Below are 15406 nucleotides of genomic sequence, written 5' to 3'. Positions count from 1 at the left end.
TCTATTCCTTATGTTGCATTTATCTACAGATAAGTACAATCGGTTTCGAGGCCCGTGTGGATGATGTACAGTCGATATCATTGATTGAGACTTGACGGTTTGTACTGTGTTCATAGGTTTAATGCAAGGTGTCTTGACAGTGAGATTAGACAGCTTGTTTGACAAGTCGACAGTCAATAAAGAGTGAAGAATTCAATAGCTAATGGCCCCGGCACAAAAACACCTCTAAGCCGTTCTTGTGGCTTAGCTGGTGGGATACTGTCATTATATTGCACTTAACATCATCATGCATCATTTCAAGGATTTCAGGCCTTAATGGCTGTCTACATTTTGAAGCTGTTAGTTCATTAACCCTTTCAACCTTTGAATTTTCACCTCATTATTACGCCATAGTGGCTTCACTCACCTTTTTCCCGCCCTCATGGCCACCAATACATTAACTCTGTCTGCATGTTGCCAACACGTCAATTTCAATTAGCATCTCAACATAATCCTTGTACTCGTTTCATAGCAACGCCCTCCAATTCCAGCATGACCTCTTAATGCAAAGATCCACAAGGAAGTATATCACTTGAGTACTAATATAAGGGATGGTCAGGCACTGATATTTATCTAATTTTTTTTCGTATTAGGTTCGGATTAACATGACAGCAATGTTTCGTCTAAGTTGTGCCAGTGCGTTGTCGCACACTGATCCCGCATTCTCAGCGCACAGCAAATCCATGCAGTGAACAAAATAAAATCCAACCTGAACTGTAAACAAAATAAGCACACAACAATTTATTCTGTACCATTTTGCAATGCAACTCAGTGACTGCCAGTCGCCAACAAGCGGGAACAACATATAACACAATACCGAACACTGTCCAGCCAAAGATAAGATCTTGTTTGCATGTATTTACTTCCGGAGCCCATCAATTCATTAACAGTGCATTACATAGTACATGCCGCTGTTTTGCAGGATAGCGTATAGCTAATGGGGGCAGCATAGTTAAGAGAGCTAAATGCTGTATGCTAACCCCGTGTTATGATAAAACGAATAGCCACTTACCAAGCCAAATTGTAAAACTGAGGTTCTTTTAAGGTGGACTGGCTGTAGGAGTATGAACAGGAGAACAAGAGAGGAAACTGGGTGAGATTTTTTCTTTCTCAAATGAGAACGGGCTGCTCTAAAAAACATGTTGCAAAGACGAGGTAGCAAGTGAGTGAAAAGCATTGATTGAATGTGTGGCCAAACCGTGCATGTTCACTGCCGTACATTTATAGATACTGGATACAGAAAGTGTTACGCCAAGTTTGTGGTGCCGAAGGGACCAGAAGGTCGGTTAAGATTTTATTTTTTTATTTAGACGAAAGTAAACATGTACAACAATTTTTTATGACTTAATTCATTTATTAACTTATTTATTTAACCTTTTTCAACAACCAGCAGAAGGTGAACGGAGAACATTGCAAAACTGTTAATTTCATGACAAAGTTGCTGCGAGCACTTACTGTAAGTGAGAGTTTAAAATGTTGAGCCTCTTTTTGTTACCTGACTTATTTAGTCCAGTAATATTATGTGACTATTAGGACAAAAGTACAACATTTTGATAGCGTCAGTGTCTAAAGCTGGACACACTACGTGTTTGTTGAACAACTCAGACACACATTTTGTGTTTTGAAGACAAGCCATTAGTGACACTTTAAAAAGTAAGTTAGCATGGTTATGATAGCCACCTCTAGCTCGCCCATGATCTAGCTAGCTACCGCCAGAGAGGCAGTGCAAATGTGGTCAGTATGTGCTTAAATAATAGCTCCTATGTATCTACTGTATATAGCATATGCAGTATATACATTCATTCAATATATTACTTAACATTGCTTTCAAATTCATTTTTAAAGGTATGGCGGCTTTTATTTTGTATTTTGCGGCTTTTAAATGTAGTGGAAACCCTGGCCCTTACAGAGCTCCACGGAATGCTGAGGTTGTTGAAAAATTAGGGGGAACATTGCATGAGAGCATATAACTTTGTAAACAACCTCAAGACTAAGTAACTTTTCTACTAGTGTGTGTGTATGTGTGTGTGTGTGCGTGTGTGTGCCGTGAATTTCTTCTGATATGAGACCTGACTAGATTCTCTTGAGAACAGCCTCTTAAGAGAAGAGTTGTTTTTATTATTTTTATGCTTATTTTAAAGGCTAAAGTTTTCAGTGCTTGAAATGAGCTGTTTTCTCAAGTGGAGCATAAAAAATAATGTTATGAATCCCCAAATCCTTCCTTATTGAGTTATATGTACTATGTGATGTACTCAGGTATAACTTGTATACATGTTCAAAACAAATTACACCATTACCATTACCATATTGGCTAGGGCCACCATTAGACAATTACATGGGGCCCGGGTCAATACGTAATGTTCATTAAAAAACAACACACAAATAGTGTTTGGAGGACAAAACATATAATATATGACAAGAATAGACACTTTAAAAAGTTAGTACGTACCCGATGGATGTAATATCCATGTAATATCCGGTTTGAATATCAACTCTATCTTGTATCTTTCAGAAATTAATAAATGATCCTTGTTTCGTGGTTGACTATGGCCTATTCTTAGTAAAAAAATATTGAAAGACAAGTCATATGTAGTATTGTGGCCACTAGGTGTCAGTAATGTTACATTGATGAGACATAGATTACATTACCTTCACACTGCATGTAGTCAGCTATGGCCTGTCCGACATGATAGAGTGGAAAAAAAGTTATCTTCCCATTCCGCGTGGATGTGGTACATCTTTGCCTTCTTACTTTGTCCTTCTTCCACACTCTGTTTGAAACACTTTCTTAAGTTTAAAACAAATCAACTGGAGGCTATCTAGTTAGCTTGGTAGCTTGCTGTGCTAGCGGCGGCCGTCTCTTTTATGTCCTGGCAGTGATCTCTTAGCCTGCGCAATGTGATGTAAACAAAGAACACCAGGTGTATAAAGGTGACTATAGGGGTGTTATTTCATGTCTGCAGGGCTCTAATAATGGTAAAAAAAAACTTAAGAAAGTCATAACAATTTTTCTATGCTCTAACTACAAAAATATTATGTTTATTAATATTAATTTCTACTTTATGGAAATTCATTTATTGAATCAATTAACCGCAATAAACGAGGGATGCCTGTATTGTCCCGTGCAGGGTGAACATCCCGGTACTATACTATGTACCTACCGTTGCATACTAATTACTGCAGACGTACATTAATGAAAAAAAATATTAGACCACCCTTGTTTCTTCAGTTTATTGATCCATTTTAATGCCTGGTACAAGTAAAGGCACATTTGTTTGGACAAATATGATAATGATAACAAATATAGCTCATAAGAGTTAATTTAAGAGCTCATATGTAGCAACTTCCATGGTTTTCTTGATAATAACCAAAATCCAAAATCAATATCCAAAATCACTTACTGTATGTTCTTACATGAAACATTACTATAGCATTGTACTGCCAAAAAATGTAACTCTCAGGAGCTATTTTTGTTGTCACCGTTATATTTGTATCAGGCATTACAATGAAGAAACAAGGGTGATGCAATAATTTTTTCCATGACCTCATGTTGTTTTTGTCTGTTGAGTTTGGGGTTTTCAGTTCCTCAGTTTTGGCTCATTGGTTTAAATATTCAACATATGGCACTTTCAGCCATGAAAAGTAGGACTGAAATTGATTTGAAATACATCCGCCCACACTTGGTCGACAATATCACTGCCCTTTGTGTGCTGCAGGCCAGCTACATCTCTAATCCAGACATATTTAGCTGGATAATCACCTTTATTATATAATCCTCAGGTTACTTGAGTTGAGACACACACACACCTTATTTATCATCCCAGTCTAACAGGGAAGAAATTAAGTCTCTTTGTACCTGGTGAAGAAGGTAAGGCTCAAATGATTTATCATTAAGCATGTGTTGCATTGGGATGCTCAATAATTCAACGCAGCAGGAATCAGCTATGGTTCATTTGTGATTCTGTTATAGAGCATTTATTTCTCTCATGCACTAATGGCACTGACAACCGTCCCCTCTATGCTTAATTAGATGAATCTTAGATACATATTTGGGTTGTTCAAGCCCACAGATGTCCGACTGAGGGGCTTTGTTGTAGTTTGGTTTGTCTGCCCCTGTTTTTCTCGACAACGTCATCACACTGGCCTTTACAAGCACACAGAAGAAAACCTTCTAATTAGACAAGAATTGAAGTGAACGATAGATGTGTGGGGATGAGAAAAAAGTTAAATTATCACCCTCTACACACTTCGCGTTGATATGGATAGTGACAGTCTCATTTCAGCACCTTGACACAAAATCAGTGGTGGTGGGTGAGGGGGGGTTGCTAGGAGCAAAAGGTATAGAGGCATTCAGATAGGTGAAGATAAGAAGGAGTGCCAGAACCAATTGCGTTACTATCGGCTGCTTATGGATCAGACACTGGCTGGTTGGGTCTTCTGGGATAGATTGTCTTCTGACTGGACAGCTGGCGATTAGAAAGATAATCCAAAAGAAAAGAAAGGAGAACACAAAGAAATGTCAGGCCTAACCTGAAGTGAACCACATTTGGTCAATAATGCATGAAACTGTAGCATGTGCTGCTTTTAGGTCAAACAGAGTTTGCCTTTAGAAGACAGTAATGCTCAGTTTTTATTTGCATTGTCATAGGAGCACTAATTCAGTAATATTTCATTAAACTTTGCCATATGTTGCCATATATTGGTAGTTTAGTTAGACGAATTGGGCAAAAAGTGTCCATCAAAACTGACTGGATTGGATCTAATTAAATTGTGCATGTGCACCTAATGTTGTGTGCAGTAATTGTATTTCTGCTACAAAATACGACTTCCAGCATTTTTGGAGCCTGTAAATGTTTTGCTTCAATTGTCTTTCACCTCTGTGTGTATGCACTGTACACAGTTCTTGTTTGTGTGACACATGCAATGAACCCCACAATCTGTCACTCTTGTGAAATATATTTAGACTTTTCATTTAGATTTTAACCTTGAACACTCATTCATGCCTGTCGAGTTCAGCCTTTTGTCGAGTTTTTTTTTTTGGCCAGTCCACGTGACTTCCCGTTTCATTAGTTCAATTAGCACGATTCAGATCTGAAAGTGTGTGCGTCGGCTTGTGATTGACAGCAATTGACCACTTAGGGCGCAGAGCTGCAGGCGCACAATGTTACTTAATGACTTGTGTGGTAAACCATGTTTGCTCAGTCTGAGAGTGTGTTTGTTTACACTGATGGGATTTGTGCTCACTGAAGACGAGAGCAATTCTTTTGGCAAACAGCAAGAGACCACCACAACAAAAACATCAAAATATTATGGGTTACCCCTATGTCACCCAAGTGTGTCTAGTAAACAATATGCAAGTAAAAAATATATTTCTATAATTAAATGCCTATTTGCGTCTAATACACTGCAGTATGTACTTATCAGCCATAATATTAGGTACACCAGCACAATGTACTGTAATTTCCGGTGAATAAGCTGCTACTTTTTTCTTAAACTTTGAACCCTGCAGCTTATACTATACAGCGGTGCGGCTCATTTATGGCTAAGTTCCAATCTTGTGACATCTCCTTTATTTCAGAACTACAAGTAATAATTTAAATACTGTGCCGCTCGCCCGCAAGGAAACGGAAACTCATTCTTTGGCAGGAGCCAATAACAAGATAGCAGTGAACTCACGACAAGCTTGTCAACTCATTGGAAACCGCAGGAAGTTAATACTCAATATAACAGTCTGACTCATGGTTATACAAAGAACGCTAAACTCACCACACAGCAACTTAACACTCAAAAGGTACCTAGGAAATATATAATACAAGTACAAATACAAGTTTAAAGTAAAAAAAAACTCTGGGCTCCTCTGGTTCCTTCTGGTGAACAGAGGCAGCATTGCAGCGCCATCCAGCCATCCATCCATTTTCTATGCTGCTTGTCCTCCAATGAAATGCTCTGCTCAGACAAAATGCACTATGGGAAAACGTTAAGATAGCTGCTTTTTTACATTTTAGACTTGTATTGGTACTCTTATATCCTAGTTACCTTTTGAGTGTTAAGTAGCTGTGTGATGAGTTTTGTGTTCTTTTAAGATGACACCATGAGTCAGACTTTTATATTGAGTAATGACCTCCTGCAATTTCCAAAGGGTTGATAAGCTTCTCATGAGTTTTTTCATAGCTCATCATTGGCCCCTGTCAAATAAAGAGCTGCCTGGTCCTTCACGTCCTCACTCGTGCGTGCCACAATATGCCCTCTTATGACGTGGACATGTGTGGCTTATATATGTACAAATCTTTTTCTCTCTAAATTTTGTGGGTGCAGCTTAAACACTGGTGTGATTAAAGATTAAATTCTAGTATTTGTTCCATGAAATTGTATAAATTTAATACTAACAGCCTATTATCTTCATTTAGTAGTGTGTCTATTGGCTGCAGTGCTTCCAGTATGTGTATGTACAGTATATGTTTGATTTTTTTTGTCCAATCAAATTTCAGCTTCTGTGTTTTGCCATGTCAATATAATCTGCCCTTCAGAATTAATAGTGCTGGCCCATGTCACTTAAACACTATCAGTAATGGAGCTGTTTCTTTATTTGCTCAGATTTCAGATTCACATCACAAAGACAGTAGGAATGAGCTGGATACTCGTTATCAACGAGTATCCGTTACAGATAATGCATTTTTGCCGAATAAGAGCATGAAACGAGTAGGCCTACATCTTGTCATTATCTGTAATCGTGACCAAAGAAAATCCTCATTATGTATTCACTCATCATACTACATTTATACAAAACTGTGGTAAAATATTACACCCCTCTCAATATATTGCAGTATGCACGTTGCAATCTTAAACTTGCCACTGCTGGGTTTTGTTTTTTTTCGTCTGCTTGCTTATAATTTGGCTGGTGATATAAAATCAGTTGGAAAACTTTGCTTGTAGTACTAAACGTGGTGCTTTTGAGAAAAATACAGTGAACAAAATTGACAGATTATTTCCCTGTTTGCCATCACTGAATGTTTGCATGAATCACCAACTTCACACAGATCATTACAAAATAATTAAATAATAAAGTCTTCCAGATCACTTGCATACATATACAGTACACATATAGCTGAATAATAAACAATAAATATAGCAACTTCTGATCAATCCATGCTGATTTCAGACTTAAAATAATGTACCGATTTAAGCCCCACCCATTTCTGGTTAAATTAATTAATTAATTAATTGATTAATTGATCCTGTTCCGACACAAGAAATTATTCATCATTCTGTGTGTGATATATGAACAAATAAGTGAGTTTACATACTATATATATTTTATATACAAGTCAGCCAGGAAAAGGGTTTGTTCGTCACTTCCGCCGGAAGTCTGCCACACCAGGGCTTAAGAGTCAGTGGTTAGTGTGATGTATTTTATTTTTGTTTTTTATATTTTTGTCACGTTATTAAATAAATATGGATTCTGAAGTGCTTCAGATGATGCTGTGGTGTAGAGGTTTGGAATTGTTTAGAGATGATATTTTAAGATAATTTTTTATCACGCTTGTGGAAAAAAAAATCCTCCATGACCAATTGAACATGCAGAAGTTGTCTGCGTGATGGATTCCCTAGTTGCCCAAAACATTCCAGATAAGGGAACATCTCAAGACTCCAAGTTCTTTTAGCCAAAGGAGGACTCAACACCACACTGGCCCATACATGTCTCAATCACTATGTTCTAGAGACTAAAACTAAGTCAAAGCAATGATTTAATCGTTATCACTCAGCACCTCAGGAAAAAGCATGTGTCCAACCTCAAGGTCATGCAATTACCAGGACATAATACACTTCCCTGCTGCACAATCAGGCCATTAAAACCAGAGGTGTTGCATGCCCTGGTTTACAACTCAAATATTGCCCAGACGAAAGCCTGGTTCTGTACTTCCTAATGCAACCTGCAGTCTTATATTGGCAAGGTCTTCACACCATACTTTTGTTGCTCTCAGTCTATGGAAAGTGGGACAGGAGAAATCATTTATGAGCACCTCCCATAAGTGAGATGTGGCTCTTGAAAGAAGAGCTACATTATTGTAAATATGTTTGAGGAGTTCTTGAACTATGCAGCAGTTACTATGAAGAGGCTTGTAAAGAATTCCTTTTCTTATTTACTCAAGTTTAATTTTGCCCATAAATGTAATTATAAATCACCATCTTACACTCGGGAAACACTCATGGAGTGAGAATCCAAGTTTACGTAACTAATAAAAAGGTTAATCACTACAACAGGAAGGAAATAAAAGATCACCAGTAACACTTAAGCAAAGAGGATTCTCATGACTGTCATTCCAAGGACAAGAACACCACACCCCTCTGCAGCTTCAACAGTTTAACATGCTTGCAGCGTGTTGCAATCAGCATGTAGCACATGCATGCTGATTGTGTGGAAGCGTGAGAGACAGGCAATCACTACTCAGTCATGCCACGTTGTGAGCGACCCGGTGGGAGTTGGGAATGCGGCGACAGCACATGAAGCAGTCGGGTGTGATTCAGAGAACTGGCTGATCTCCGTGTCTCTTCCTATTAGGGCTCTCGTGCAGGCGGTGGAGTAGTGGCCGCTGGAGCACATCATGGGTATCTGTCTTTGTACCGTCTCTGTGGCATGTGAGCTGGTGGACTGAGGCATTTGTGTTTATAGCTCATCAGTGCCGAGTGCAGCTCTTCTTCATCAGGCCATGATAGCCAGAACAGCAGAGTTCTATGACAGAATGTTAATCTGCTTTACAGTCAGTAATAAGTCTTTGCTCTCTGGTTTTACAAGTTTTTTCTTCTCCTCCTCAATCATTCTCACTCTCTCCCTATCCACTGTTCCAATTTGCACGCCATTTTTCCTTGCAGCACATCAGTAATCTGCTTCCCAACTCCCTTGGATCGTTACACCCAGCCTTGTTCTTTGTTCTTGCTTATATGTAAATTTAGTGTGTGGGTGTATTCACTTAATTCTTCACCCTTCTACATCAAGGTGTTTAAATTTCAACAGTATCATGTTCTGCTGTCACTTACTGCAAAATGTGAATATAACGTAGCACTTTCATGTGACAAAGAATAGAAGGGTACAAAAAGAAACTGATCTCCCAACGTGGGAGAGAGATTTTTTTTCCATAGCCACATTGATACTCAGTGATATCAAAAACAAAGGGTATCCACGCTTGTATCATAAACTCTATAAGGACTGGGGGCTCCACTACATTGTCAAGGCTTATGGACCATCCATCCATCTATTTTCTATGCCACTTATCCTAATTAGGGTCACGGGGGTATGCTGGAGCCTATTCCAGCTGACTTCGGGCGAGAGGCAGGGACAAACAACATATAGACAAACAATCATTCACACTCAAATTCATACCTATGGACAATTTAGAGTTGCCAATTAACCTAATATACATGTTTTTGGAATGTGGGAGGAAACCGGAGTACCGGAGAAAAAACGGGAGAACATGCAAACTCCACACAGAGATGCCCAGCGGTGATTCGAACTCAGATCTTCCCGATCTCCAGATTGTGTGGCCTGTATTACTGTGTGCTAACCACTCAGCCACCATGCAGCTCGCTTATGGATCAGTGTACAGAAATATGGAGGATGGGACTGCTAGTTGCTGTTAAGATAGTAGTTTTCTTCAGAGTACTGCCAATGTGCCCTTCAGCAAATAACTGAACCCCAACTACCTGGACATTGGACCCTTATCGCTCCCTTGATTTATGCATGAGCATATTAAGGTTTGTGTTTACACGCATGATAAAAATGGTAAAACTGAAAACTTCCCTTGTGGCACAACTAAATAAGTGAAGTAAACATTTCTGTGTTTTTTTTTTTTGTTTAAGGGCATTAAGAACTGAAAAATATGAGAAAGTAAATTCAGAAGTTGAGTACCCCGCTTTGGCAAATACCGTTTGAATGGCTTTGGAAGCATATTTATACTGAACTTCCGGGTTCATAATTGGAATTGTACTGAATTCATATTCTACTGTATAATTGTTTTTACCTACAAATTAGCTATTAATATTTTATTAATGAAAATGCATTTGTGTTTTTTGTAAGTTGTTGAGAGAATTGTTATTTCTTTCCAGCACAATGTCCGTAAAAAGTGCAAAGTTGGGACCTGAAAGTCGACCATCTTCTGCGGCCAGGTCAGTAAAATATAATAGTTTTAAATTAGTATTGAGTTGATACTAACGTTATACAGTAATCCCTCGGTTCCAGACCCGACCAATTTCTGTGAAGTAGGATTGCTTATTTCTAAATGGAATATTTTCATAGTTAGAGCATAGAAAACCTATTCACAACCTTGTAAATACATTTTTTTTACATTTTTAAAGACATGAACTAACACCCACTTTTGAATTACCCAATATAGTAGACATAATAAAAGTAAATAAACCATTTAAGACATGTTAATGTGTGTTGCTATAAATGTTTCCTAGGGGAGATGAGTGCCGAGTGGACAGGAAGTGACGTTGGCGGTTCAGAGTTGAGCTTTAGCTTGGTATGGGTTACAGCTACAACAGTAGCCCGTGTTATTATTAGGGATTATTGTGCCTGTTGTGAGATCATTCAAACTTGCAATAAAAGCCTGTTGTTCCGGCAATCAAATCTGGTGTTTGTCTGTCAGTAACATTACTGGCACCTAGTGACCAGTGTAGGATATTTCATATCATTCACAGCAACTTTGAATGCATCTGAATTTTTTTTATATTTGTATTTTACTTCATATAGCCATGTTTATGCTTGAAAAATGCTTAATTTAGGCAACAAAAAAATTGTTTCAATACAATGCATATTTTTTTACTAATAAGGTCAACCATAAAACAGCACGATTTATTCATTCATACATTTTTGAAAAACTGTGATAGAGTGATGCTGCGAAATTCGAACAACAAAGCGGTGGGTGACGACCATACATTTGCTAGAAGACAGATGTCACCACTTAGGAGATTTTGTAACTCCTATCTCCAACTGTCATGCTCACTACTGTCATCCACATAAAATGAAACTTAAAGGCAACTGCCTTCATACATACAACTTCAGTGGAGATCTTATGTACTGTTGAAAAAATCTGCACAGTGGAGGCAGTGGCAGACGCCGCAGCTGCAAACAAACGGCTTGGAATCCATTAGGTGTGTAACGGTACATATATTGGTATCAGATTTTTCAGTAAGAAACATTCGGTATGGTACATAGGCATACCAATTTCCCACACAGTACATATATTTAAGTGAGGGACAGGATTTATACTGTAACTGCCCATAGTCTACTGCGTAAACAAATGCAGTGCAGCCAGAGTTTGAAAACCCTCTTCCTTCATTAAAACTTTCCTGTTTGGGAACACTTCGCCTTCCCCGTGAAATACCTAAACGGACAAAGGCAAGTGGATAAGATAAAAGCAGTGTTCCGACATTGTACAGTGGCTATCGAAAACGGGGCTACAACTATCAATGCTGCACTTAATGACCTTAAAACTGAGGTACATAGCAAACCGTGATTATGGCGTACTGTTATAGCACTAGAGTCCTAGTTACTCCTAGTGGAATACAATAATACTGACACACATCAAATCTAATACATACAATCATTATGGAAGTGTGATTATTGTAAATGTTTGTTTTACGGTGCTCAATTTGCTTGTTTTTTTTTTCTCCTAGCATGTCTCCTCGAGGGGGGAGGGGTCCACCAGCTGGCAGATCCCCGACCGCCGGTAGATTTAAAAACAAGGCTCTTCAGCTCAGCCTCTCCAAGAAATTCTGGTTATTATCAATCTCTGTTTCTCATCTACACTGATTAAGAGAAGGAGAGAATCAGTCACATTGATTGGTGCTTCGGCCACAACACAAGCCCTTAAAGCTCTCCAGCGACTAGTAATGAGCCATGTCAGCTGATTGGACTGCTTATGTTTTTCAATCATTTCCGTCAGCAATTATTTCAAAGCGAGCTTGATGGAAAATGTTAAGAATATTACCTAAAACAAGTGTGTAGTATTAGGCAGGTTATGATAGGAAATCAACTGTGGTGCATTTATGCACACTTCACAGCTCCAAGTCTCCTGCGACTCCAAAAAAGAGCAGCGGTAGTGGTGAGGAGAGCCGTCGGCGCAGTAAAAGGAGCCTCAGCAACAGTTCAGCAGTGGCTGCCGCCTACATTGCCTACCTCAATAAACTCTTTGGACAGGTCAGTTCAATAACACACATCACATACAAGCATGACGACAGGTACTTCAGATTTTTTCTTAAAGCACTGATTTGACTTGAGAATAAGAGCTTCAGATTTATTTGGTTTGATAACCTACTTTAGCGGCTTTTGCAGACCAGCCAAGATACAGCTCTTGTTGTGTTAGCCCTACCATCAATCCAAGTTGAGTGCAGTGCTGCAGGTTATGTTGGTATTTAGTGTGCACCTTTATCGGCTTCGGACTATGTTTTTGTTTATTGACAAAAGTACACCACAGTGGTTTAAATGTAAATTTATCAAATGTAAGGGGAGCATTCTCACAAGGAAATTGATCAAGATAAAGTGGAATACGTGGTATAAGTATGCCTCAAGGTATAATATTGAGTTGACATTATAGTTATGGTATATTGTTCTACAGATAGATTCATTTGTTGCACAGACATAGTGACTATTGATTGAGAATTTAACCACAGGGTGATGTCTGCGGCGAACCATGACAACACATGAATGAACACTTTGTTTCCAAGGAAATAATTGCTGATATAGAACAGGTCAAATGAGCATGAGTCAAAGTCAATATCATACCTGACTCTAGTAATTCAAATATAGGGAAACCAAATGGAAACTGCAAAGTAAAACCTCAAGAAATAATTCGACCAACGTGGACTGGCTGGCTTGCTGCCCAGCTTGACTCATGTTTCGTCATTGCCGCTGTTCCTATCCAAGCCAGTGGCAGCTTTGGCATTGGCTGTGCTTATTTTGATGTTTTCATCCTAATCAACAAGCAAAGACATCCTCGTAGGCTTTAAAGTGGGTGGAGTAGCCAAAAGTTTGTATCAGTAGGAAGCACACATTAGGACTTTAGTTAATGAGACTTTGCATGGCCAAGGACAAAATGATTAAGACATTTCACCAGCTAACAATGTCTTGACACTAATATTTCTACAGAGAAAGATCTGACGTTGCACAAAATCCTTTCTCTATATTAAAGTTTAAACAGTCAATTGTATACTAAGAAGCCAGGACAGAGACGCATGTAGAGTGGAACCTCGGTTTTCGTCATGAATACATTCCAAAGGGTGAGACAAAAAACACAACGTACAAAATTGAATACATTTTTCCCCACATGAACTCATATAAATACAATTCCTTCGAGACACCCAAAAAATATTACCACAAAAAACATTTTATAGAGAATCATTATAGTTTTGCAGAAAAGAACACAAAATACATATATATGATGAATTAAATGGATAAATGAACATTTAACATGACTTTACCTTTATTGAAGACAAGCGCACAAACTCACCCGGTTCACTATCTGATATGCGTTTCTGTTAAACCATTCCCGATGCAACCTATGTGAACTAAGGAAAGGTTACATAACAATCCTATTTTAAAACATGCTACCGTCATACTTTGTGTAACCCACTAGGTTGAGCCAGCCCCACGTTCCACCCTAGGTTCAAACCAAGGTCCGCCAAATAAGAATCTATCCTTTGAGCTAAAAGCCTGGACTGCCAACCTGATGTCCCATGTAACTCTTAAGGCGTTAGAAAGTGAGGTTTACCGACGTACAACCGCACAGCCACACTGGCTGGCACCCGTTCTGTCATTTGCAACTTTTTTGCAGCCATCATAATTTAAAAAATAGCACAGATTCCTCTAACACCCAGAAATACGCAGTGTTCTTGAACACCTCATCACACAACAAGCGGATGCTTCATTTCGGCACTCAATTAGTTTGTTAGGCGCACTGTACCGAGGTTCCACTGTACTGTTTTCCATTGCAATAACTTTAATATCCATCTTCCGTCATTTCTCTCTTTACCATTACTGGTAGCATTCCGAACTGATTCAAAGGCAAAAAACACTTGTGAAGGCATCTTTTAGATACTTAGTGAGCTGAAGTCTAAAGATATGCTGAAGTCTCATGAGTTAGTTTTGTGCAACTACAGGTACATATTTTGGTTTGAATTCCCAAAAACCTTTAGGGGCTTAAGGGAACTTAAGGAAACATTAAGACAGATACACACCTTTGTCTAAGTGCATTACGTATTTTATTCTGCTTTGTTGTGCTTCCTGTCATTACCATCATGGCAATATCGCTTTCATCACGGAACCTTATGAGCCCCTGGTGAGACTTCATTACAAAACTAAAAGCTTTTTCATAAACGTCTTCATCAGAGGGGAGGGATTTACAAAAGATAAGAGCGCAATCTTCACCAAAGGGAGTCATCTGCTTTAACATTTTAATGATGTTTTTAACTAGGTTTCTTCATAACTAAAGGGGTTGTTTTGTTGCTTTAAAGCCCATTAACTGGAGGTGACAACAGCTCCAGAATGACCTTGTGTGCTTCCTATGCTGTCACAGCCCCTGGCTTTGAATTCACCACTAGCCAGGTATACGACACTGTATAGGGACCACGTGTACAGTGTTATTATTTGCTGCTGAGCGCCTGAGTGAAGGAGACCATCCATCCTGCAGTGATCCTAATCCTTGCATCAGTATTAATTAGCCCCTTAGCTAAGTGTACTGTCAGCCCTCATTAGAGGAGGCTGGACAGGACAAACAGAGAATGAAAACGAGTGACTGACACCGCTACAACAGAAGACTTGCAAAGGGCAAAAGACAGATCGACAGTTCACTAGAGGGGTAGGACTGTCGTAGAGTACATGTACATGCATTCCAGCTGCATCATGCTCGCTTGAACGTCACATTTACTTGTGACTTTGCGTCCACATACCTCTTATATGTCCTCATGCTTGAGAAGCTGCAGGGAGCTCAATGGGCCATCTGAAGGCAGACAGAATGAAATTAACCGTTAATGGGCTCATTCCGATGGGTGCATCGAGAATCCGCATGGCACGCCATCTAATCCTTGCTGGATGAGAAAAAAAAATCCAATTAATGTGTTGACCTTGCTATCTAAATATGCCCTTGTGGACTAGACAATCTTTTATAGGGTAAACATCACTGCTGCACCCTGGGCAATTAGAGCTCCTTTTATGTTGCAATGTTGAAAACAATATTAAAAATGAAGACATTTGTAGAAATCAAGAGTAGTTGAGCGTTTCAGGCAAATAGTTTGACCCCTGCTGGAACAAACGTGTGCGTTGGCACTGAATTTGTGTTGGCAATATTACACCTTGAATAACTGTTTGCGTGCC

General features: G+C 39.0%; 1 protein-coding gene across 1 annotated transcript in view; it reads left to right on the top strand.

The window, feature by feature from the left end:
* The first annotated feature begins 3818 nt into the window (after positions 1–3818).
* The window catches only part of LOC129183354 (calcium-binding protein 2-like), a 40305-nt gene continuing 28717 nt past the window's right edge, over positions 3819–15406 (top strand). Inside the window, exons 1-4 of the mRNA XM_054780486.1 lie at positions 3819–3907; positions 10141–10200; positions 11713–11814; positions 12100–12235. Coding sequence (XP_054636461.1) covers positions 10145–10200; positions 11713–11814; positions 12100–12235 — 294 coding nt within the window. The 5' untranslated portion in view covers positions 3819–3907; positions 10141–10144. The remainder of the gene's footprint in view (positions 3908–10140; positions 10201–11712; positions 11815–12099; positions 12236–15406) is intronic.

The sequence above is a fragment of the Dunckerocampus dactyliophorus genome, chromosome 6 (genome assembly GCF_027744805.1).
Source record: "Dunckerocampus dactyliophorus isolate RoL2022-P2 chromosome 6, RoL_Ddac_1.1, whole genome shotgun sequence".
NCBI lineage: Eukaryota > Metazoa > Chordata > Actinopteri > Syngnathiformes > Syngnathidae > Dunckerocampus > Dunckerocampus dactyliophorus.
The sequence above is the reverse complement of the archived record's forward strand: the minus strand, read 5'-3'. Positions and strand labels throughout refer to the sequence as shown.